The sequence below is a fragment of the Fundulus heteroclitus genome, unplaced genomic scaffold (genome assembly GCF_011125445.2).
Source record: "Fundulus heteroclitus isolate FHET01 unplaced genomic scaffold, MU-UCD_Fhet_4.1 scaffold_80, whole genome shotgun sequence".
Taxonomy (NCBI): domain Eukaryota; kingdom Metazoa; phylum Chordata; class Actinopteri; order Cyprinodontiformes; family Fundulidae; genus Fundulus; species Fundulus heteroclitus.
The window spans coordinates 875,507-901,622 of NW_023397252.1; the positions used below are offsets into that span (position 1 = coordinate 875,507).

Sequence of the window (26,116 nt, forward strand, 5' to 3'; positions counted from 1 at the left end):
GAATGAATAAATTCTCAGAAAAGGAACATCCAAATGACCACATAAAACAGTAATAAAAATAAAATATTATCTTTTGTACATACCCATATTCACATGCCATATTGTAAAAATACATAAAAAAATATTTTTAGAACATAGAAGGGCAATAATGAAATCAACTTACTCCAGTCAAGAGATCTAAAACGTTTTGCTTTTATTGTGAAAGGTCAAATCAAGCCGTAATTCATGGTGTTTGAGTCACTTAAAAAAGCCCAGTGTGGGATGGCTTCACTTTCGTTTTGGAAGTGGAGGCTGACCTGACGGCACCAGCAGAACCGCACTCTGTCACGGACAAACTGGGATTAACAAACTCATCGGCTGCTGTGTCCACAGAACAAGATGATTAAGCTGTTATTGCTTTACCTCTTCTGTAAGGCATCATCAGCAGGTAACATCAGACTTTTTAAGATCTTACTGCCTAACACTGTTTTTGAACAGTAGTGTTTGTCATCAGGAATTTGGAAGTAGGCGTTATGATGTACAAAAGCGAGTGATTTAATGGTATTTCATGTCTCCAAAGAGAACCACGCTCTGAAGATTTTCATCACCTTTACTTCGGACCTCTTGAACTTCTCGGAGTTTCAATATTTAGTGATGCTTGATAATAATCCGATCGTTTATTGCGATGGGAGCAACAAGATACTGGATCTGAAGTATGCCTGGCTGAAGAAATTCCTCCACGACGAACCTGCGCTAAACCATGATTCCCAGTACGATTGTTTTGAACGTGGGCCGAACATAGCTAAATCCCTTGAGAGTGATTTTAAGAAGGATTTAAATCAGCCAGAAGAAGGTAATTAAAATGTATCTAATATGATTTTAAGAAACGTTTTTTTGTGCCTTTTTGAAGCACAAGATACTATATCTTATTACTGAAAGTAAAAAATGAATACATGGTTGGGTGTTTTAATTTAAATTGGGATGATGACGATTTTAGGTTATTTCTATGCAGTAGGATCCTTAGAAATAAGGAAATGATCATCATGAGTTCCCACAGCTAATCTCGCCAGCCAGATTGATAATGTGTAGCACGTGTTCCCGTGTGTGTTTGTGGATGCACAAATATGGTGATAATTCATCTGGCAGGCAGGGTTATTATAAAGCTGAGCTATGTATCAAACTTTTCTCTAGCAATGCAATTCACTGTGATTGCTCCTAATAAGACCCAATTAGTCTCATTTAAATTCTAATACAACATACTGCTTTTGTTTGTAATCAATATCACATGAAAATCCAGATAAAACAACACATAGACCCTAAAGAGGCGATTTATATGCTCATATAAATGGTCAGAGATCATGGAGTTTGTGTGTGTGTGTGTGTGTGTGTGTGTGTGTGTGTGTGTGTGTGTGTGTGTGTGTGTGTGTGTGTGTGTGTGTGTGTGTGTGTGTAAAATATCCAATTGATATTTTTAAAAATCATTATATCAAGGCAATGAAGGATTCATCACTTCAAATCTTATTTCTTACTATCTTATTAATATACTTATTTTTAGGCCCGAGTAGCTAAGCGCTGCGAAGGCCCATTGTAATTCTATTGTTTATTATTCTTTTTCTGCCCCAATAAGAAATGCCTGTTCGGAGAATTAAATACAAGCACATACAGACCTAATCAACTTGAAACTGTGTCAGAAGGCAGAGAACATGTTCGTTTTGCTTTGTTTGGAGCACAGATACTTGTTGGAGGCAGTTGTGGTAGCGGCTTGGTGAAATGCAGTGTCATCCCATAGCCATACGTTTGGTTATAAATTCCACATGGATCATTGGATCTGCACCAAAAGCTGTGTGATCGATCCTAGTCCAGCCCCACACGGGAATCCACCCAATCATTTGGTGGGCATGGCCTAATTCCTCCATAGCACCCCCTAAAAGCACTAAAACAATCACCCACACATTCATCATCAGATTTGCTTTAAACTGGATATGAATGATGTTTGTCAACCTACTAACTGTTGTATTGGATTACAATAGTATTTGGATTTATGGCGCCCCCTAGGATACTTACAAGGCTGTGGCTGTGTCTTATTCCGAATACTTCCAAGGCAAGGCAAAGGCAAGGCAAAGGCAAGGCAAATTTATTTATATAGCACAATTCAGTACAGAGACAATGCAAAGTGCTTTACATGATTAAAATATAGGAATAAAAGCAAGTAGGGATATAATGTAAAAAAAAACAAAAGAAAAAGAAAAAAAAACATTTGAAAACAGTAAAACAGTTTAACTTGAACATTCAAAGGCAATTTTAAACAAATGTGTTTTTAATCTCGATTTAAAGGAACTCAGGCTTTCAGCACTTTTACAGTTTTCTGGACGTTTGTTCCAGATAAGTGGAGCATAGGAACTAAATGCTGCTTCTCCGTGTTTGGTTTGTGTTCTAGGTATGCAGAGTAGGCTGGAGCCAGAAGACCTGAGTGGTCTGGAGGGTTTATATGCTCTGTGATGTATTTAGGTGCTAAGCCATTCAGGGATTTATAGACTAACAGAAGTATTTTAAAGTCTATTCTCTGAGATACAGGGAGCCAGTGTAATGACTTTAGAACTGGAGTGATGTGCTCTACTTTCTTAGTCTTAGTGAGGATGCAGGCAGCAGGTTCTGGATCAGCTGCAGCTGTCTGATCCACTTTTTAGGCAGACCTGTGAAAACACCGTTGCAGTAATCAATTCTACTAAAAATAAATGCATGGATTAGTTTTTCCAGATCCTGCTGAGACATTAGTCCTTTAATCCTGGAAATGTTCCTCAGGTGATAAAAAGCCGACCTTGTAATTGTCTTTAGATGCTTTTGAAGGTTCAGGTCTGAGTCCATCACTACTCCCAGATTTCGGGCCTGATTAGTGGTTTTTAGCTGAAGTGACTGAAGCTGTGTGCTAACTTTTGATCTCTCCTCCAAACATTGGTCCAAATGTTATTATTTCTGTTTTGTTTTTATTCAATTGAAGAAAATTTTGGCACATCCACGTATGGATTTCTTCTAGGCATTTACTCAGTGCTTGAACTGGTTTATAGTCACCTGGTGACATGGTGATGTAAAGCTGTGTGTCGTCTGCATAGTTATGGTAGCTGATGTTGTTATTTTTTATTATCTGAGCTAGGGGGAGCATGTAGATATTGAAGAGGAGGGGACCCAGGATGGACCCTTGGGGAACCCCACATGTGATTTTTGTCGTCTGAGATGTAAAGTTACCTACTGACACAAAAAAGTCCCTGTCCTTTAAGTAGGATTTAAACCAGTGGAGTGCTGTACCAGAGAGGCCGACCCAGTTCTCCAGGCGCTCTAACAGAATGGAGTGATCGACAGTATCAAATGCTGCACTGAGGTCCAATAATACCAGCACGGTGGTTCTTCCACAGTCTGTATTTATATGGATGTCATTAAACACCTTAATAAGGGCGGTCCCTGTACTGTGGTGAGCACGGAAGCCAGACTGGAATACGTCAAAGCGGCTGGTCGTTGTTAAGAAGGTGTTTAATTGTTGAAATACAGCTTTTTCAATAATCTTACTGATAAAGGGGAGGTTTGAGATGGGCCTGTAGTTCTGGAGTAGTAGTTTGTCTAAATTGTTATTTTTCAGCAGTGGTTTGATAATTGCTGTTTTTAGGGACTGGGGGAAAACACCTGACAGAAGGGACGTGTTTATTATCTGGGTCAAATCAGACGCTATGCCAGGTAAAACTTTTTTAAAGAGAGCTGTGGGTAGAACATCAAGGCAGCTGGAGGAGGAACTTAACTGCTGAATGATCTGCTCTAACCTTTTGTGGTTTATTTTGCTGAAATGGGACATTTTGTCAGAAATAGTTCCAGCTGAATAAAGCATTGGTTCTGGTGTTGATATGGTAGTACAAAGTGATCCTCTAATTTTTAGGATTTTTTCAGTAAAGAAGTTAGCAAATTCATTGCAGGCCCTGGTGGAGTGGAGTTCGGAAGTCACAGACACAGGAGGATTTGTTAGCCTGTCAACTGTGGAAAATAAGACACGAGCATTATTAATGTTTTTCTTGATGATCTCTGAGAAGAAAGATTCCCTAGCATTTTTCAGTTGTAAGTTATATCTGTAAAGTCTCTCTTTATAGATGTCGTAGTGAACCTGGAGTCTGTTTTTTCTCCACCTGCGCTCAGCTTTCCGACATTCCTTTTTTTCACCTCTAACTGCTGGAGCATTTCTCCAAGGAGATTTATTCTTCCCGGAAAGAACTTTTACTTTAACTGGAGCAATGCAGTCAATGATGTCTGAGACTTTAGAATGAAAGTTATCTACTAGCTCATCTACTGAGTTGCAGCCCAAGGTTGAAGTATCAGAGTAAGCTTGAATAAAAGTTTCCGCGGCATTGTCCTTAAAGGTGCGTTTTCTTACGATGTCCCTTTGGCTAAATGAGTCACTGGAAATGATGCTTTCAAAGGTAACAGAAAAGTGATCAGATAGGGCAACATCAGTTACATTGACCTGTGAAATTTTTAGACCTTTAGTGATGATCAAGTCTAAAATATGTCCCTGTTTGTGTGTTGGCTGTTTAACATGTTGACTTAAACCAAAGTTTCTAAGTGTGTCACACAGTTCTTTTGCACTTCTGTCTTCAGGGTTGTCAACGTGAAAGTTGAAGTCTCCCACAATAATTAAACAGTCATAATCAACACATATCACAGACAGCAGGTCACTAAAATCATTTAAAAAGTTTGATGTGGACTTAGGAGGCCTGTACACATTCAGAAACATAGTTCGTACCGGGCTCTTTACCTGGAGAGCCAAATGTTCAAAAGAGTCAAATTTTTCCAAAAATACCTTTTTACATTTTAGTGAATCATTAAACAATGTTGCTACTCCTCCACCTTTCCTTTGCTGTTTGCTCTAGCTGCTTCACTAAATTCATGCAGCCATGTTTCTGTTAAAAACATTACATCAAGATTATTGTCAATAATGAAGTCATTAATTAAAAGGGATTTTCCTGACAGAGATCTAATATTTAATAAACCCAGTTTATATGACTTAGTGGTTGATGATGTCTCTGTGACAGGTTGCATCTGACAGTTTATGATTTTTAAGTATTTGTTCCTGTTTATCCTTTTGTTTTTCTTATTTCTGCCACGTATTATCACAGATATTCCATAATCTCCGGCGAAAGGCCCCGGCTGATGCTGGGAACTGTCATGTCTGATAAACGTGTGGCCAGGGGCCAATCTGTATCACAGCGAAGTAATTTGGAGTTCCTCAGTACCAGAGTGTTCTGTGATATGTGGAGGAGGAGGATCTGAGGCTCTGAGGCCTTTGGAGAATCCTGGTTTATTCACAGCAGAATGGCTATGTGGAGAGGATGTCATCTGTAGGCCAATCTTAAATACTTTGTTCATGTTATGAGAAAATTCCAGAAAAGGAACTTCTGGGCTTTGTGGAGAAGAAGGGGAGGCGGGTCCAGTCTGGACCGGTGTTTGTGACGATGGAGGTTCTTGGTCCTCTCTTTGTCCTGCTGAGATCTGGGATGAATCGTCCTGTAGCTCTGACAACGCCTCATTCTGTGTCATCTTTCTGGCCATCTTTATCTTGGCTTGTTCGGGCTGCACTGGGCTTATCTTTTGTTTAGGCACTGGATGTACTTTGTTTTGGAACAAAGCTGATGACGCATGGTTCACAGAATAGAAGATGTTTGAAATCAGCCGTTTTGCACCTGACCTATTTAGAGAGAAACGATCTCTGTTGAACAGATGTCTTCTTTCCCAAAAGATGTTAAAGTTGTCTATGATGGTTACAGTTGTTTCTTTGCATGTTTTTTCCAGCCATTTGTTTAGCATCAGAATTCTGAAAAAAATCTCGTCTCCACAGTTAACGGGCGCGTGAGGCCCGCTAAGAAAAACCTTGACATTCAGGCCATCAACAATGTTCAACAAACGAATGTAATCCTCTTTTAATACTTCTGATTTTCTTATCCGGTTGACGTCCTTCAGGGCTTCAGCTTGTATTATGAGTTTTTCCAAGGTCAGACGTTTTTTCAAGTCCCTTGGAAGGTCTGTCTGAAGGATGTCTGTTAAATCAGACACCAGGCCACTGTTCAGATCGTTATAAATCAACACCTCTGTGTTTTTCTTTTCCATCAGTGCACTGCTGATGTGCACTGACCACTTACTGCTGTAGTGCCCACTTTCGACCGTTAGTAGTGTTCCAAAAGGAACACTTATGTTAAAACGCTTACCGGAAATGACGGGATCACGTGACGAACGCAACACACGTGAACGCAAATTTTCAGCCCGCCAAAAATAAATGCCGGTGTTTGTTTACAAACAACAATCGTTTAAATTCAAAGCATGTGGAAAATACATCGCCTCCGACGTCAATGCAGGATCCTCCAAATATTGGCTGAACATGAGGTATGTTCATGTATTTTACAAATACCTATGGGTTTTTGTAAAAGGGGACATGTAAGTGATGCATTAGACGAGAGGACAATGCCTCGTATTACCACCATTACTTACATGTATATGATTGCGGTGTCGCAGCTCCGGCTGTCTCGACTGAATTGTCCGCCATTATTTTCAAAATGGGAACATCTACCCGACGTCCCTAGCCCCTCCTTTTCCGCTTTGTAGTCAAGATGGCGTCCGTTTAGTGCGAGTAGTGTCCATCGTTACACACTGCATTTTGTGCCCGTTTTTAGGGGGTCATCCGGGTACCTTCAGTGCACTGACTTTTTGTGTTATCTACATTATATACTATAATTACTGCTCCCAGCCTGTTCTAAGGCCTTGCATGGATGGCGAGGATCTGGATAATAACACATTATAAAATTGGGAGATTAGATGTCTTTCCCCACCACCCGGTTTTAAAGAGTTTGTCAAATTCATTAGGTATTATATTCTCTAGAGTGAGCATGTATTTTTGGACATATGCCCTGACCTGTAGGTATATAAAATTATTGTGTTTATGGAGACCAAATTTGGCCTGAAGTTGAGAGAAAGAAGCAAAATTACCACCCATCAACAGGTCACCAATCGTCCCGATGCCTAAATCTTTCCATTGTGTATAACCTCAATCTAAAGTGAAAGGAACACATGTGGGATTATTTGCTATTGGCAATAAGGTGGATATAAATTCAATACCTAACTGTGATTTTATCTGTTTCTAAATACGTATAGTACTGTGGATAATCCGGTTATTGTTGTATGCCAAGGTATCTTTATTTGTTGGTGACAGAATAAGAGCACCAATTTCATGAGGGCTGCAATCTTCCTTTTCCTTTGTGATCCACATGGATTGTGTAAGATTACGATCTAGCCAAATTGTAATAATTCAAAGCGTACAAGAATAATAGTAAAATAAAAAATTTGGGAGGGCCAGTTTTTTGGTATTAGTATTATAGTGGCTTCTCTCATTGTAGGCGGTAGCATATTATCTGAATTTGCTTGGGTGTACATTTTTAGCAAATAAGGTGATAAAAGGTCACTAAATTCTTTATAAAATTCCCCAGGATATCCATCAGGACCCGCCATTTTCCCCCTTTTTAGTGATTTAATAGCAACCTGAATATCTATGCATGAGAGGTTTGCATTCGGAGAGCTTTTGTCATCCTGAGTTAAAGATTGGAGATTACAACTATCTAAAAACTTCTGTATAGTTAAGTTGTCTTTTTCTGCGTTGGAAGAATACAATGATTCATAAAACTGTTTAAATCTATGATTAATGTCTTTGTGTGAGGTTAAAATTTCTCCATTTTCTGATTTAATTTTATTGATTGTACGATCACTTTCCAGTTTCCTTGTAATGATTAGTGAGGAGATGAACCCTGTTTTCAGCCAAAGACAATCTTCATGCTTTTAAGGTGTTTATTGAAAGACAGGTGAGGAGAGGGGACAAGGCAGGCAAACTGAACAGGGTCCAAAAAAAGGGGTAAAGCAGACATCTAGACACTCTTGATGGGAAACAGGCGAACAGAACTGGGCAAAGCAAACAGATCAGGTTTACAAACAGGCAGGATCAAGGTGCTGGGGTCCGTTCTTCGTACGTTGCTTAAAACATCCAAGATCAAATGACACATCCAAGATGATTTCATTCGGCTAATCCTGATCCGGCTAATTGGGTTCTTCGAACACACCTGTTGTTTACGATTAGTATGGCTGGATTGAGTTATCTGAGATAACTGCACGTTCATGCGTTTGTTTAAAAGGGGAAATGTATCGATAGTAGAAACATTGATCAGCAACGCTGCTATTGGCTGTTCAGCATGGCCAAAGAACGCCCACAGTTTTATTAATGCGTAAATACTGTCCATGGTAGATGTTTCTATCACTTTCTACAGTATGAATTTTTGCATTTTAATAATCTCATATTTACTTTGTTCTTTTATGTCAGAGCCTCCACGGGACCCACTAGAACATGGGGACAACTAAAAGTGAAATACAATAATATTCTAAAAAATGGTTGTCACGTTCTGTTCTGGTTTATGTTTAAGGTATTTTGCCCTCCTTCCTTAGGTTCTCTGGTTGCTTTGAGTTTTGTCTTGTCTAGGTTCTTGTTTACTGTTAGTTTATCCTGTTTTGTCATCAGTTTTAGTCTTAGCTTTATTTTCTGTTTTAGGTTTGTACATCAGGGTTGTTTTGTTCTTTATTAGATTGTGTGTAGTTTGTTTCTGTCCACTTGTCTTGTCAGCTATTTAGATTTGTCTGTTCTTGTTTTGAGCCTCAGCACTGATGTCTGGTCTAATTACTTATTCTGCACACCTGCCTAACTCCATCCCTGCTGCAATCACTTCTCATCGGTTTCACCTGCTTCCACCTCCATATAAACTGTTGAGACCAGACATCAGTGCCAGGTCGTCTGTTTGAGTATGGGTGAGTCTCCTCCTGCAAGTTTCTGTTTATTGGTTTACTTTTGGATTTTTGACCCCTTGTCCCCAGAGATCTGAGCCACCCTGTTCCTGCCTGTTCCTGCCTTGTCTGCCCAACTGGACTGTTTGTCTCTCTGCCCTTTTTGGTTTTTGGATTTTGTTAATAAATATTATTTTACCGAACCTCTGCTGGTCTAATTGAATTCTGCGTCCTCTGCTCTGATTCATGACAATGGTAGCCTTTAATTATTATACTTTATTTTAAAAAGGCACTTGTTATGTCAAGAGATCCAAATTTCAGTGTCATTCCTTAGACACGGGAAGTAAAGGACACGTGCAAACTGGGAATTTTAACAAAAAAAAAAATCTTTATCCATAAAAAATGAAAATTTTCCTTTTCCAAGTCATCCACAGTTTACACGGTAAAACTGTATTGCTCCGTGGCTAAATAATCCATCCATAGTTTTTTCTAATACAATATATGGCTCGACAGGAAGCAAGCCTTTCAAAGTAAACTAAACTTCACAATAAAATGGCCTGAACCATTCATCTTACTGAATAGGATAAAAATAAAAAGCAAACCATCATACAAATAACTTAAATATTTTAGATTTATGGCTCCAACACCACTTTTTCCTCTTTAAAAACCAATGTTAAATGATGTTTGTCTGTTTATAACAGCCACCAAGAAAAATCTCTCTACAATTACACTGTCGCGCTGCGCTAAAGGATCCTGTCTATTGCGCAATATGCGATTAATTTGAAAAACTCTGCAAATTATTCTTGCATCTTCCGCAACAGGTTGCAGTCGTAAAAATGGACATGGCTACGGCAGACTTCTCCATCTCCTCCGCTTATACAGCCGTGATCTAATCTTGTTTACATGAAATAAGCCTGCTCTCGAGCAGGCTTAAGCTGGCGCACATGTTGCTATGACAACAAGTACAGGATGTCTTTCGAAGAACCGAACGATCCAAGATCAGGCCAAATCGTCAACAATTAAATCCTGCTAACTGAGTTAGCGACGTACGAAGAACGGACCCCTGGGAGCTCTTACTAAAAGCGTAACCGAAAACAAGAGATGCACATAGGGGAGAACAGATGACGAAGCATAAGCGAAGTCCCGTCAACAAACAGAAAACTGAAGGAGGTTTAAATAAGTGGGCGGACAGGTAAGTAGGGAGGGAATAATTAACCAAAACCAGATGGAAGTGATTAAGGGCGCAGAAAGGGGCTAGAAAATAAACCTTAGATGAAACAGAACAAAATAAAGCACATAACTAAAATCAGAACTAATCCAGGGACCAGATAACTAACCCAATAAAGAGACTAAACCAGAATCCAAAACAGAAATAAACCAAGAGGCAGAAATGAGCTACTTAAGCAAATAATAAACATAAACCAGAACAGAACATTACATTCCTTAATTGTCTAGCTAACAATTTATGAGGTTTCTTGGTGAGGGTTTCTTGTCACGCCCTGCAGAGGAGGACAGAGAGAAACCCAAACCTGCACCTAGACCTGAGAATGTGACAAGAATGCTCAGCCATATGCAGCACACACTGCTCATTGGGTCCCTTTGCCCGTATTTCAAAAGTAGAATGTGGAACTAAACTGAATTGAGGAAAACAACATAACCTGTGACTGAGCCTACAGACTGGTGCGCACCAAGGGTGCCTGTTCCGTGGAAAAATGGAAAAGTTCACATCTGTGTGGATTTAATTATATTAAATGAAGGTGTAAAGTGAGAGAGATACTTTCTCCCAACTGCAGAGGAGATCACAGCAAAATTGAGTGGGGCAATAATATTTTCATCATTAGATGCAGCCTCTGGGTTTTGGCAAATTCCTCTTCATCCAGAAAGCATTAAGTTACCCATGGAGCCTGGCCAGGCAAAGCCTAAAGAGGAGACATGGTTCCCCCTTCCAGTAGGCTCACCACCTATGGGAGGGGCCAAAGGGGTCGGGTGCAATGTGAAATGGGTGGCAGTCGAGGGCAGGGACCTTGGCATTCCGATTCTCGGCTGTAGAAGCTGGCTCATGGGACGTGGAATGTCACTTCTCTGGTGGGGAAGGAGCCTGACCTAATGTGCGTGGTTGAGAGGTTCCGACTAGAGATAGTCGGACTCACCTAGACGCGTGCCTCTGGCTCTGGAACTAGTCTTCTTGGGAGGGGTTGAATGTTCCTCCACTCTGGAGTTGCCCCTGGTGAGAGGCACCGAGCTGGAGTGGGTATACTGGTTGCCCCTCATCTCGGTGCCTGCATCTTGGGGTTCACCCCGGTGAATGAGAGGGTGGCCTTCCTCCGCATACATGTGGGGGGACGGGTTCTGACTGTTGTTTGTGCTTATGCGGCAAACAGCAGTTCGGATTACCCACCCTTTTTGGAGTCCTTGGAGGGGGTACTGGAGAGTGCCCCTCCTGGGGACTCCCTCATTTTGCTGGGCGACTTCAATGCTCACATGGGCAATGACGGTGGGACCTGGAGGGGCGTGGTTGGGAGGAACGACCCACCTGATCTGAACTCGAGAGGTGACTTTCATAGGAACAGAGGTGTTTTTGGACTTCTGTGCTCATCATGGATTGACCGTAGTTCAATGATTGACTTTGTTCTTGTTTCATCTGATCTGTGGCCGTATGTCTTGGACATTTGGGTGAAGATAGGGGCGGAGCTTTCTACCCCTGCGGGAGAGCTTTGAACACGTCCCAAGGGAGGGACATGTTCACCTCTATTGTTGAGGCGGCTAGTCGAAGCTGTTGCTGCAATGTTGTCAGTGCAGCAACCCTCAAACACGCTGGTGGACACCGGTGGTGAGGGAAGCCGTCAATAGGACTCCTGAAGAAGAAGTCCTATAGGGCTTTATTGGCCTGTGGGACTGCTTTGCGACCAGGCTGCTCGGCTGGTCGCAAAGCAAAAACTCGGGAGTGGGAAGAGTTCGGAGAGGCCATGGTGAAATACTTCCGTACGGCTTCAAAGCGATTCTGGTCCACTATCCGGCGTCTCGGGCTGGGGAAGCAGTGCAGTACCAACATTGTTTATAATGGGGGTGGTGTGCTGCTGACCTCGTCTCGGAACGTCGTGCGTCAGTGCAGAGGAGATTCCAGATGTATTAAGGGCTGACATTCTTGATCGCATACATCCGTGATTGCATACATGATGGACATCAATGTTTAATAAAGTGCCAAGCGCAGGCTAACACATCTGTATGATGGCCAGGCATCTCTTCAGAAATCAAAGTCAAAGTTCAGTCTTGTCGGTGTACCAAAAAGAACCTTTCATCTCAACTTCTCTACCAGATCCACCTTGGCAAGGACTTGTCATAGATCTGTGTGAGCACAATAAGCACACATATCTAGTAGTTTCAGACTATTTCTCTCTCAACTGCCTCACAGGTTATCTTAAAACTGAAGGCAGTGTTTGATAGGTTTGGCTGCCCAGACAAAGTCGTGTCTGACAATGGGTCCCAGTTCTCATGTCAGGAGTTTAGGGAGTTTGTGAGAGAATTGGATTTTATGCATATCACTTCAAGCCCTCATAATCCCCAAGGCAATGGACATGCAGAAAGAGGAGTTCAGACAGCAAAAAGAATCTTAAAACAGAAAGATCTTTAGTGGCCCTTATGTGTTTCCATTTAACGCCCTCCACCTACACAGGAGTAAGCCCAGTAGAGCTGGTCATGGGTCGAAAAATCAAACAACTCCTCCTACATTGGATCCAAACCTTCAGCCTAGGTGGCCGGATCTGGAAAATATCAGAACTAAGGATACTGAGGAAAAACGGAAACAGGCCTTCTATTTTAATCAGCGTCATGGTGTGAGACCCCTCCCATCATTAGAGCCAGGTGATCCTATTCTTATTAAACTGGACCATCAGAAATCCTGTTCTACACCTGCTGTTGTCACTGGAGAAAGCACCACACCTCCCTCTTACACCGTTGAGACATCCAGGGTAGAGAAACAGTGGTGCAATTGTCATTGTTTGCAACTTTTGTCTGCAGCACCAACCGTTTTGGACACTCTTGCTGATGAAGAAAGTAAGCAAGGGGATCTCAGGCAATAGACGGACTTTGCAGTCCTGTCAATCCTTGATGACAAAACAACGGTCATGCAGAAAGCACTGTTGTATACTTGGTCCGGAAGACTAAGTACACCTGTTGAAAGACTTAATCTGTGAAAGATAAATTTAAGAAATGTCACCTGTTTATTGTACTGCATTAGCTTCTCTGTTTCATTGTAATGTAAGTGTAGCCACCCATTTAGAGAATTGGGAGAATTTAGCTACGAACCATGTTTATTGGATTAAAGTTCTTAAGGTCGGATTAAAGCTCAATTGAGAAAGTTTGAGCTAATTAATGACACTGTTATCTTGAAAGGAGAAGCTGTCACATAATGTGTACTTTGAAAAGGATTACTGTGCCTTTAAGAGATTGGTTGATATTTACTGCTGTGTACACTTTACGGCAGAATGTCATGAGGATAAATGCCATGTGTTCTCAACCACTGGCTGGTTAGTAAAAGTTGTTAAAATAATAATAATAATACATTTGTGAATTCCAAATCTGTGCAAACAGTGAATTCATTATACCGCTGGTGGCGACCTGCGGAACAGCAGGTGAGTAATGAGGAGGTGCATAGGTAGCGATGCTGTTCCCTGCAGTTGTGACACAGGTCGAGGCGTTGCTGACATGCAAGGGCACTGGTGGGGTTCATTCATGTAGGTTTTGGTGAGCTAATGAACACTTGAAATAAAAAAACTCCCACATTAAACCTTCAAAGGTTTTGCAAGTTAACCTATTTATAATTTAAAAAATTTTCAATAATAGTGTTAGCCTTTCTATTTAAATAAAATGCTACATTTAGTAGTTAACAGTAAATTTATGACAGGTTCAGCAAATCACACTGAAATTTTGTAATGGTTCTGAGTGTAATTATTCACTACAATGTTGTTTATCTGTGTCAATTTCTCTCTGTTTTGTTTTCAGGAGTCCATATTTTACAAGGGATAGTTTCCTGTGTCTGGGATGAGGAGACTCAGAAGGTTTCTTTTGATTCTCTAGTAGGTTATGATGGAGAAGATTTTCTTGCTCTGGATTTGGAGACACTGACAGTGATCCCTTTACAACCACGAGCCATCCCAGTTAAACAGACATGGGAGACTTATAAAGTTGGAAAGATGATCGTTAAAATGATTGCCCTGGATATCTCTGTGGTTTTTAAGCTATTATTGGACAAAGGGAAGAGCTTTTTGCTAAGAACAGGTATGACAATATCAAATTTTTCTACAATATCCAATGGTCAAATCATGATGATGATCACTTAGGCCACGCCCCCTGACAACAGGAAGCGTCATGTTTTGCTGTAAACAGTCGCTATGTTACCCCTCTGAGCTAATCAACAGGAAACTGTGTCCAGAGACAGAAGACATGTTGGTGTGTTGTGGATTCCAGCCCCAAGTGGATTCGATGCAGCAGGGGGACGTGGCAGTGTGGCGAAGTCACCTCAAACGCAGCAGCTATAAGTTTGGCTCTGAATTCCACAGTTTTTGGCCGAGCTGCATAAAACTCACTTGGGTGCATCCTTATCTACAGGAATCCACAACAAACGTTGGTGGGCGTGACCTAATGCCTAAACGGCGCCACCTAGCAATTTTCAAAGGACCCTTTGCTATTCACTTACTTCATTGTAGAGACATGAAATTTGGTACAGTTATAGAACTCAACAAGATGCTCAGAATTTACAATTAATGTCATAGTGCAAGTATCACAGGAAGTTGGCCATTTTAGGTTGAAGGTCTGATTTTGACCCAATTTTTGACGTTTACAGCATTGATATTTGATCGAACTCCTCCTAGGGACTTTGAGTGAGCGGCTTGAAACTCGGTCAGTCTGATCATAAGGTATGCCCAATTAAAAGTTATCAAAACGGTGAGTTTTTGAGCATGCTGAAGGGGTGTTAGCAGGGGTCAAAGTTAACCTATTCGCCATTAAACACAAAACTCACAGAGGCACCAAACTTTCTGTGATTGATCATCATTGGGTGTCCTACAAAACCCAATGATCAAATTATGACATAATTTAGGCCACGCCCCCTGACAACAGTAAGTGTCATGTTTTGCTGTAAACGGTCGCTATGTTACTCCTCTGAGCTAATCAACATGAAACTGTGTCCAGAGACAGAAGACATGTTGGTGTGTTGTGGATTCCAGCCCCAAGTGATTTCGATGGAGCAGAGGGGCGTGGCAAAGTCATGTCAAACGCCTCTGCCATACGTTTGGCTCTGAATTCCACAGTTTTGGGCCGAGGTGCTTAAAACTCACTTGGATGTATCTTTATCCACCCCCGACAGGAATCCATAACAAACTTTGGTGGACGTGACCTAATTTCTCTATAGCACCACCTAGAATATTTTAAATGATCAGCCCCAAGCCGAATTCGGCCCGCCGAAGGATTTAGTCCAAATGCATTATCATTATTCAACGGCTGTATCTCTTCGCTGCATCGACCGATCTGCACCAGATTTTTTGTGAGTCATGGAGGAGCGCTGGCCAACGCGTTGGTGTGAATCGCCCCGTTGGACGGGCGGGGAAAATGCGTAACAGCTTCTGCGGTGGCGGGCGGCCAGTGGTGCGCGAACCCTAGCGGTGGCCGGAGCGGCGCTTGGCTGCGAGGGCCGATCGACGCTGCTTGCGGCTTTAATTTTATTTTATTTTTTTGTCTGCACCATCAAAACCAAGTCAAATTCCTTGTAAGTGTAAACCTACTTGGCGATTAAACTTGATTCTAAAAATTTATTTTTTACAGTGTCACTGCCTGCTTTGAACTGTAAGTGATTGCTAAAATTTGTATTTGATGTCAAGGTTTTTTAATTTATGTTTGTCAGGATTTGTCTTTGATGAACCCAGAACCACACACACAGGACTAAAGTTGAGGAGTTTTATTGACAGGTTTGATGGGATGGTGGATGATGTAACCAGTGATCCAGGAATACACAGGAACAGGGGTGCAGATGAAAGCAGGAGCTGACGCCCCGGAGTGAGAGACTAAAAGGCCCACGACATGTCCACAGCTTCTCTGAGACGACAGGCAGACTTCAGAGTTACGAGAGACAGCTGGCAGGGTACAGAGCTTTACAGAGTTAGCTGGCAGGACTAACCTTAAATGAGAAAACACAAAAGCAGGGTTCCAAAGGCACACAGGTGACTGGCATGGAGAGGGTGTAGAATGATGACGGACCGGCAAAGAAGTGACAGCAGAGTGAGGCTTAAGTAGGGAGGCTGGCAGGTGAAGCGAGTCTGGCTAATTAGTGGCTGGCAGGTGTGACTAACTACAGCGGGAGTGAAGGGAAGACTGAGTGGGAGTGGTAAGAGGAAACAGAACTAACCATAACAAAAGTCAGAACCTAACTAAACCCAGACAGGAGGAAGAACTGAAAAATAGTAAATAAAAACCCAAATCAAAACTGAACCCTGACAATGTTCATCATCATTTCCAATTATGTTCCTATCAACTGGATTTTCAAATCTGTTGCTTGTATATCAACCCTTTTTGACTCCTTCCTTATTTTCTATTTTCTCCATTCCCAGAGCAACCCTCATTGTCGCTGCTGCAGAAGTCTCCTTCCTCTCCAGTCAGCTGCCACGCTACAGGTTTCTTTCCCAGCAGAGCCCTCATGTTCTGGAGGAAGGATGGGGAAGAGATTCATGAGAATGTGGATCATGAAGAGATCCTTCCAAACGATGATGGAACATTCCAGATGAGGATTTACCTGGACATTTCCTCGATCAGTCCTGAAGACTGGAGGAGGTACGACTGTGTGTTTCAGCTTATTGGCAAAGAGGAAAAAATCATCAATCTGGATGGAGCAACTCTAAGAACCAATAGAGGTAAGCCTAAATATGTGCCTGATGCTTTTTGTTGTTTATTTTTATGTTAATGTGTCACACATTTACACACTAGGTCTGCCACATTACTCAAAAAGCAAAGTTTAGATAAATGTCTCATTTATTTCAAATCAATTCATCCAGCCACTATCTGTGCTCGCTCATCCCTGAAAGGGAGGTGCATATTGCATCCAGTAGTTATTTATTTACATGGACATAATTAATTTGAATAAAGGGCCAATCAAAAAATAAATGCATAGTCGAGCGCACACAGGACACATAAATAAGCAGTGAATGATATATATTTACTTATTTTTTAACAACACGTAAATAATGCCAGAGAGGACCCAAAATATATACTTTCACAAGTGGAGCATTACTGATTTGACTATAGTGCTCCCCTTGATATGTAAGCAAAAAAAATACTGTATATTATTTTGGGCTAATTTCAAATTCAATTGACACAGAAATGGAAAGGTAAAAGAGAAAGTAAGGCATAAATATAGCAGAGGAAAAAGAGAGTGTAAGGCAAGGCAAATTTATTTGTATAGCACATTTCGGTACAAAAACAATGCAAAGTGCTTTACATGATTAAAACATAGGAAAATAAAACAGAATGAAAGCAAGTTGGAATAAAATGTAGAAACAAAATAAAACATGGGAAAATAGAAATTAAAAGCAAATATTAAACAGTTGGACTAAAAAGTTGAACTAATGATAAACCTATAACTTCCGTCACTGTTCTGTATTTGTGAATCCTATTGTGTTTGAGGATTAAATATAATTAATTATTTCTATAGGCTTTTATTCATTAAAACAGTTTAACTAGTCGAAGGCAATCCTAAACAAATGTGTTTTTAATCTAAAATGTAAAAGTGCTGAACTTAGGCATTCAGCACTTTTACATTTTTCTGGAAGTTTGTTCCAGATCAGTGGAGCATGAGTTCTAGGTATGCAGAGTAGGCTGGAGCCAGAAGTGTGGTCTGGAGGGTCGATACACTGATAACAAGTCTGTGTTGTATTTACGTGCTAAGCCATTCAGTGATTTATAGACTAGCAAGATGATTTTAAAGTCTATTCTCTGAGATCCAGGAAGCCAGTGTAAGGACTTTAGAACTGGGGTGATGTTCTCTACTTTCTTAGTCCCCCTCTTAGGGGAGGGGGGCACTGTAACAAAGCTTGGAGTGATCTCCTCTCCTGTGGCCAGGCCAAGCTAAGAGAAACGTTGATCTGAAGTAGCCCGCTGCAACCTGCACAGGCCCTCAAATGAAGAAGCGACGGCAGGGAGACCGAGCGGAGGACCCCCTTCCCCAGCCCAACTGCACCCCCTTCCAAGAACAGTGTAAAGCTTGCCCAAGCCTTGTATCCCAAACGACGAGCATTTTCCCTTTTGGGCTAGCCGCCTGCCCGCCGTGCTAAAGGACCAGCTTCGTCCTGCTTCAACTGCTTCCAACTGGATGCCCAAAGTGAACCGAACTGGCACAGACAGGATTGGCAGAGTTTGGCAGGGAAAGTCAAATGGTTTATTCAAAAGTTTTTTAGCTGTTTTGTTTTAAGCTTTGACCGAAGTAAATTTCCTGGAGCTAACAGGCTAGCTTCTGCTAGTATTCTGGAAACCAAGTCTTGCTGATATGTTTGAGTGTGATTTACACTTATAACATGCTTTATTTCCTTAAGGGTTTTATACACTGATGGGATATTAGATAAATTAAATGTTTGTTTTGTTCAGTCTACTCATTACCACCAAATTTTACTTAAAAGTCTTTTTAAATTAGTGCCGAATGTTCGCTAGCATAGCGCTAGTTAGCCCCTCTTAATAGCTTACGGCTACCACCAAGTAAACATAACTACGGTTCGTTTTAAACATAATGCTTGTTTTAGTTTCGCTCCACCATTGTTCGATAATACTGAGCATTATTACAGCATTAATAGGGAACATTAATGTCGACTTAATGGTGCTTATGTAACGTTTGGCTTGAACTCAAGCTAATGTAAATATTGACCACAGGACGTGCCCCGACACGTCATTCCCGGTCAATCGTTATTTTGGTTGTTTAATCCTAAATTGACGATTCGAGTCTTAATCCTTTCCAGTGGAAATAATTACATTAATATAATTGAGTGTCTTGATTTTTACTGAGCAAATCATTCTTTAAAATGTTATTTTCTCGTATGTTTAACTCAGGATTTGTACAGTGAATGGGTTGAAACACATTAAATGTGATGAACCGAAACTGAGGACCCAGAATTCAGCCAGACAAACAGATATCGTAAAAGACATTTTATTGTGAGGTAAACTGCAGCTTGTCGATAAGCGGGCACAGAGTTCAAACCAGGATGTCAGAGTCAGGCAGAATGAACAAGGGGAATAATCAGAATCCGAAGTCCAGAGCAGAATCCGGGAGCAGAGTCGGGGCACAGAAACAGGTCCGGTAACAGGCAGGCAATCAGGTCCAACAGTGTTGTTTTCTTTTTCTACTCCTCCGAAGCACAAATAATTAACAAACTTCCATCTATTAGAAATTTTGCCAACTCTACTTCTCCAAGCTTCTTTTTAAACTCCCTAGACAATGCCCCCAATCCCACTTTTGTAATTTCATTTCCTTCCTTAAAATTTTGGCTTCTCTTGTTCTCTTACTTCTTTCCTGCCAACTATATAACTACTCTCATCTGAGCTGACTTGCCCAAGCTTTGTTTCCTATGATTAGAATTTAAAAAGACACTAAATTTAAAAAGCTCGACTTTAAATAAATATTAATAATAATATAATATTAATATCCCATCAGTGTTTACAACTCTTGTGGACATAAAGATTGTGATAACCATAAAACACACTCGAATTACATCGGCGATGGCATGGTATCAACATGCTAATGGGAGTGTTGTTGCTCAGCCCCTTGTGTTTAAAACACCATGTGGACACATTACACAAGCTTTCCAAACAAACTTTTTAACTCTCCCTGCTCATCCTCTGCCAAACCTGTCATTGATCCAGTAATCTGTTCTACATTAGATGTTAATAGCGGGTGATCTGTCTTGTCTGGATGATGTCACAGCTAACAGAACACCAGACCAGGTGTACCCACTATAAGGAAAAAAAGAGAGAGAGCAAAAAGTTAAAAGCAGAAAGAAAAAAAAAGCAGAAAGACAACAGTCATTTCAATGCAATGCAATGCAAAACTGGAGAACAGTAGAAGTCAGTAGATGTTATGTTGTATGCTGACACTCAGTTTCAGGCAGCAATTACAGACCAGTAGTGGGTTCAAAAAGGGTTTATTGAAAAAACAATAATAAGCAGCCAATCACAGGGGAAGGAAGTTCAGTTCCACACTAGGAGAGGGAAGAGTTGTTAGTGCACGGCTGGATTAGATTGTAGGTGGTACAGGTGGGTCTGCTTACTTGTTCCAGTAGTGAGAAAAACGTTGGAGGGTGGACAGACAGGTGACGGGTCAGAGGAGCCTTCAGAATAGCATCAGCGAGCTGGGCAGACGGAGAAGAGAAGGAGGGGCAATCCGCTGGTTCCAGCGTGCGGCCCAGATGAGGTCCAGATAAACCACTCACAAGAGGGGCAATCCACAAGGAGGAACTGTGAGAGGAAAAAGTCAAAGGGTTAGTCTTTTCAGAGGGTTGAAGCTCAATCTAAGCTCGGAGAGCACTTCAGGGGCCTGGTTACCACAGGATGTGATTAGACCATCTGGCGTCTGCTTCTTCTTCTTCTTCTTTTAGGTTTTTTTTGCGGTTGGCAAACAACTTATAGGTGCATTACCGCCACCTTCCAGACTGGAGTATAGATTAGATGTCCTATCACTATAATCTTCCCATAAAACCTGATTTCCTAAGATAACTAAAAATGCTATTAAATACTACATCTTCAGAGGACCTTTGCAGCAGATTTTTAATATCTAAAATTACTTTATTTCTTTTTAACTCTCTGACTAATATCTCTCTTTCCCGATTGTACTTATCACAATCTAGAAAAATATGCTGCACTGTTTCTAACTCTCCTCATTAATTACACAACCCTGTACTATGTTTATTAATTATTTTCAAAGTACTATTTAGCCCCGTATGCCCAAACCTTAATCTGGATATAATATCCTCTTCTTTTCTATTCCTATTACCTTCCCTACATTCCCCTACTTTTCTTTGAATGTTATAGTAAAATCTTGCCTTTTCTTCTCTATCCCATAATTCCTGCCACTTCTTTTTAAAATATATTTTACTAATATTCTTGACCTCATTTCTACTTATTTTGATATTTACCTCAACATTATCCCTTTTTGCTGCACTCTTAGCAAATTGATCCGCCAATTCATTTCCTACTATCCCAATATGAGCAGGAATCCAAATTAACTTAACCCTAGATCCATATTTTTTAATTTTAAAAATTGATTGGTTAATATTCAATATGATATCTTGTCTCGTTTCTGAGTTTTGTTCTAAGATACTTATTAATGCACTGCTTGAATCTGAACAAATCAATATTTCCTTCTTCCTTGTTTCCTCACACCACTCTAGAGCCATTAATATAGCCACTAGCTCACCTGTATAAACTGTCATTCTATCTGTTATTCTTTTATTTTTCATAATGTTTAAGTCCGGAATTATAAATGCTATTCCAATTTTATCATTTAACATTTTAGAAGCATCTGTAAATACTTGTAAATATTCAGCATATTCTTTATTTATATACTTTTCCACCTCTTTATTTTCTATTTGTCTGCCTTTTCCCAATAAGTTTAAATCAACTTCAGGTTTTCCACTTACCCAAGGTGGAGTATTTGGAATACACATCACAGGACTAATTAAATAATGATTTATTCCTAACTCACTTATCTCATTATTTATAATCCATCCAAAACTATTGATTCTCTTTTTTTTTATTTTTTCCTGACATGGTTGTAACATAACATTTGGAGGAAAGTTTTCCTTATGCCCTTTTACATTTGCCCAATAATTTATGGCTAGTTGTTTTCTTCTAAGTTCTAGTGGCATCTCCCCCATTTCAACTTGTAAAGCTGATACTGGGGTTGTTTTCATTGCTCCACAACAAGTTCTTAAAGCCTGATATTGTATTCTATCTATTTCTTTTAGTAAACTATTAGAAGCTGAATTATATACAATACATCCGTAATCAATTACTGATCTAATTAGTCCTATATATATTGTTTTTAATACCTTCCTATCAGCTCCCCAATCTTTACCTCTTAAACATCTCATTATATTTAGGATTTTTTTACTTTTCTCAATTATTTTTTTTATATGCATCTTCCACGTAAGTTTTTTGTCAAACCAAATTCCTAAATATTTAATCTGATCTATGCTTTCTACATCATTCTCATATAATTTAAGATTTACATTTGTATTTATTTTCCTATTAGTAAAAGTAATGAACTTAGATTTAGATATTGAAATTCTAAAACCCCATTCTAAAGCCCAATCTTCTACATTATGTATTGCCTCTTGCATTTTCTTATTTATAAATGTTAGATTTTTCCCCCTTTTCCAGATAAGGCCATCATCTGCAAATAATGATACTCCAAAATATTTATCTATTTTACTAAAAATATCATCAATCATTATAACAAATAACATAGGACTTATTATACTTCCTTGAGGAGTACCGTTTTCAATTTGATGTTTTGAACTTACTTCACTACCTATTTTAACTTTTATATTTCTTCCAGTTAAAAATTTTTTTATCCATCTATAAATTTTACCCCTTAAACCTATTTGTTTTATTTTAATCAATAATCCTTCTTTCCACAACATATCATATGCTTTTTCTATATCCAAAAAGATTGCTATTAAGACCTCTTTATTCACCTGTGCCCTCCTAATTTCATGTTCTAAATATAGTATAGGATCTATTGTACTTCTTCCTTTCCTAAACCCAAACTGATATGGTTTAATCTTCTCCTTGGATTCCAGAAAATATATTAATCTGTTATTTACCATCTTTTCCATCACCTTACCAATACATGATGTTAATGCTATCGGCCTGTTACCTGACTCCGCCAGATAGATTTGCTCCGCATATCCATCTGGAAACCTTCCGTTGAAGTAATTTTGGGAAGGGGCGAAAATACTGGTTAGCTGATTGGCCTATGTTGGTGATAGACGGGCCAAATAAACCAATCAGATTCGTCGTCGCTCGTAACAGAGTGACGACGAAAACACAACCACAAGCCAAGCTACTCTTGCTGCTGCAGGTAAAGGCTCGTTAGCTCAGCAAAGAAATACTCTGTAATTCCGATAAAACTTGCTCGATAGCCACGCTAACGCTAGTTTCATCGGCTGAAACCGCCATGTTCTTTAGACTGAACTGTCGCGCTTCCCGTTGCGTCACAGCTCATCCCGCCTCAAAGCCAACGCTGATTGGACGTTCATTTGGTGAACGGCTCCAAATTTTCTTTAACGGAGAGTAGCCAGACTGATCTGCGAGTGAAACCTTGAAAGCTCGCGAGATCAGGATGGTCTCACGAGGCTAATCGGCCTGTAACTCTCAGCTAAATGTGGATCTTTGCCAGGTTTACAAATGGGAATAATTATAGCTTCTTTCCATTTATCCGGTAAAATTCCTTCCTCCCATATCTTATTATACATTTCTAGTAATATCTTCTTACTTTTTTCACTAAGATTATTCAACATAATATAATTAACTTGATCCTCCCCAGGTGTTGATTTATTAGAATTTTTTAATGCTCTATTTAATTCCATTAAAGAGAATTTCATATTCATAATATTCTCATCATCTTCATCATTACACAGCAGCTCACTGTGATTTTTTAATGTCGTTTCCCGTCCTTTTTTTTCAGTATTACTAAGATTCTCCATACTATGTATCTTAGTAAATGCTCTTGCTAACAATTCAGCTTTATTCTTATTATCTATTATAGTGTTACCATTATCTTTTATTACTGGAAAGAAGTACTCTTTTGATTTACCTGACATTTTTTTAATGGTATTCCATACCCTGTCTAATGCCGTATTTTTCCCCAATGACTCGCAATATTTTCTCCAATAATCTCTCTTAGCATTTCTTATGATTTTCCTGACTTCTGCTTGTTTTCTCTTATAATTAATTAGATTTTGGAAGCAAATATATTTTTTCAGATTTTTATAGGCCTTGTTTCTTGATTTAATTGCCATTGAACACTCTAGAGTCCACCAAGGAACTATCTTCTTCTTTTTAACCCCTTTACTTCTAGGAATGACTTTTTTTGCTGCATGAACAATACTATTACTAATTTCTAAATTTAAATCATTTATTGGTTTATTTATATCTATCTTTACCATACCCCCTTCACTTATTATTTTATAATTTTCCCAATTTGTATCCCCAAATCTCCATTTCCCTTGACTTTCTACCTGCTCTTCTTCTATATCCATTTCTACTTCAACAAAAATTGGGTAATGATCACTTCCTATAGTGTTATTTTTATATACTTTCCAGCTACAACTATCTGCCAAAGATTGTGATACCAGTGTCAGATCAATGGCTGATTATTTACCTCTTATCAAATCTACCCTAGTGCCTACACCATTATTTAACACTACCATTTCTATTTCCTCAATCAATTCTTCTAAGATTCCACCATTATAATCATCTTGTTCTCCCCACAAAGTACTATGTGCATTAAAATCCCCACACCAAATTATTTTCCCTCTCCGGTGTCTAAGGATCGTTTCAAGTTTTGCTTTCTCTATTTTCTTACAAGGATTATAATAGTTTATTATTTTAATGACATCATTATTTGTCCAAACTTTAACCGCATTTAGTTCTAGATCCGTATTTATTTGCATTTGAATAAATTTTATGTTTTCCTTTATAAATATAGCACATCCTCCTCCTCCACTTCCATTTATTCTATCTTTACGTAAAACTGCATAACCATGAATACTGAATTGCAATGTTGATTTAAGCCATGTTTCTTGAATACATATTATGTCTGGTTTTGTACTTAATTTGTTAATGAACCCTTTAAATTCCTGTCCGTTAGCTATTAAACTTCGAGCGTTCCATTGTAGTATTAGAATTATGTAGTGATTTGAGGGCCTTCATTTTCAGATGGTCCTTCTCCACATCTAAGTTCATCCTGAATTTTTTCCCATGACAGATCATTGACATTAAAGAATTTTGTTGCTGCCTTTACTATAATTTTTATTTGTTCAGTCTTAGTCCTTACTTGTTCTGAACAATTAATGATATATGCTAGAAATGGAATCAGTTTTTCTAACGTGACATTTTTTTGAGTATCTTCTGTCTCCTTTCTCCTTTCTAACTTTGTTTTGTTAGCATTTCCCGTACTTTTCACCTCTTTCACTGCTTCAGCATAAGTAATTTTTTTATCAGTTTTAATTTTCTGAACTTCAGTTGCTTCTTTCCTCACCACACAACCTGCATAAGCTGCAGTATGATTACCTCCACAGTTACAACATTTAACTGGGTTCTCTCCACATTCCCCATAAGGGTGTTCACCTCCACATCTACCACACCTTTGTTTTCCTCTACATACATTTGCAATGTGACCATATCTTTGGCACTTATAGCACCTGAGAGGTGGTGGAATATAAGTTCTTACACTGAAACTCATGTATCCAATCATCACTTTATCAGGTTTAACTTCATCTTTGAATTCCAGTAACACAGATGTACTATCCACTCTTTCCCCATTTCTAAAAGCCTGTAATCGTTTTATGTCTGAAATCTCTCCTCCTTTTATTATTCTCTTTAGTTCTTCCAAGTTTTCTCCTATCGGGATCCCTGATATTACTCCTTTTGTTCCTCTTTCTTCCCCCACTACCTTCCTTTCCACCACTTCTTTTTTACACACTACTTGGAGTTTTAATGCCTTATTCTTTTGTTCAGCATTCTTACAGATTATAAGAAGGCTCCCATCCCTTAAAACTTTAGCCATTTTCATATCTCCGACAACTTTCTTTAGTCCATTTGATAAATTGATCGGACTCACCCCAATCATATCTTGTCCTGTTTTAAATTTTAATATAACCTTGAATTCTTCCATCATTTTTTTCTTCCTCACCTCAACATTTTCTTCCTCATCTTCCAAAGATCTTTTACCTATATTTAGTCCTTTTTTACTCTTGTCTCTCCCTCCTCCCCCTTTTCTATTTTCTACTAACGCCCAACCTGTATCCATATTTTCATCTTCTGAACATCCTCCACTACAACTAGCCATCTTAATCTACTCACAGTCCAGATTATGCCAAAACCGCCTTAGAATTTGACTTTTTACTCGCCAGAAATCGCTTAAACTCTTCCACTCTTAGAAATCCGCGTTCTCCAATCTCGCACACCTGCCAACACCTGGCGTCTGCTTCTTCTTCTTCTTCTTCTTTCCTTTTGTTGGCGGATTGCAAACAACTTA

At 39.5% G+C, this 26,116-nt stretch overlaps 1 protein-coding gene across 1 annotated transcript in view; it reads left to right on the forward strand.

Annotated features, from left to right (window-relative positions):
• Window positions 1-301: 301 nt before the first annotated feature.
• Window positions 302-26,116, forward strand: part of LOC110366412 (major histocompatibility complex class I-related gene protein) — a 42,826-nt gene continuing 17,011 nt past the window's right edge. The window contains exons 1-3 of the mRNA XM_036134351.1: window positions 302-427; window positions 13,828-14,103; window positions 16,428-16,727. Of these exons, the coding sequence (XP_035990244.1) occupies window positions 379-427; window positions 13,828-14,103; window positions 16,428-16,727 (625 nt within the window). The 5' untranslated portion in view covers window positions 302-378. The remainder of the gene's footprint in view (window positions 428-13,827; window positions 14,104-16,427; window positions 16,728-26,116) is intronic.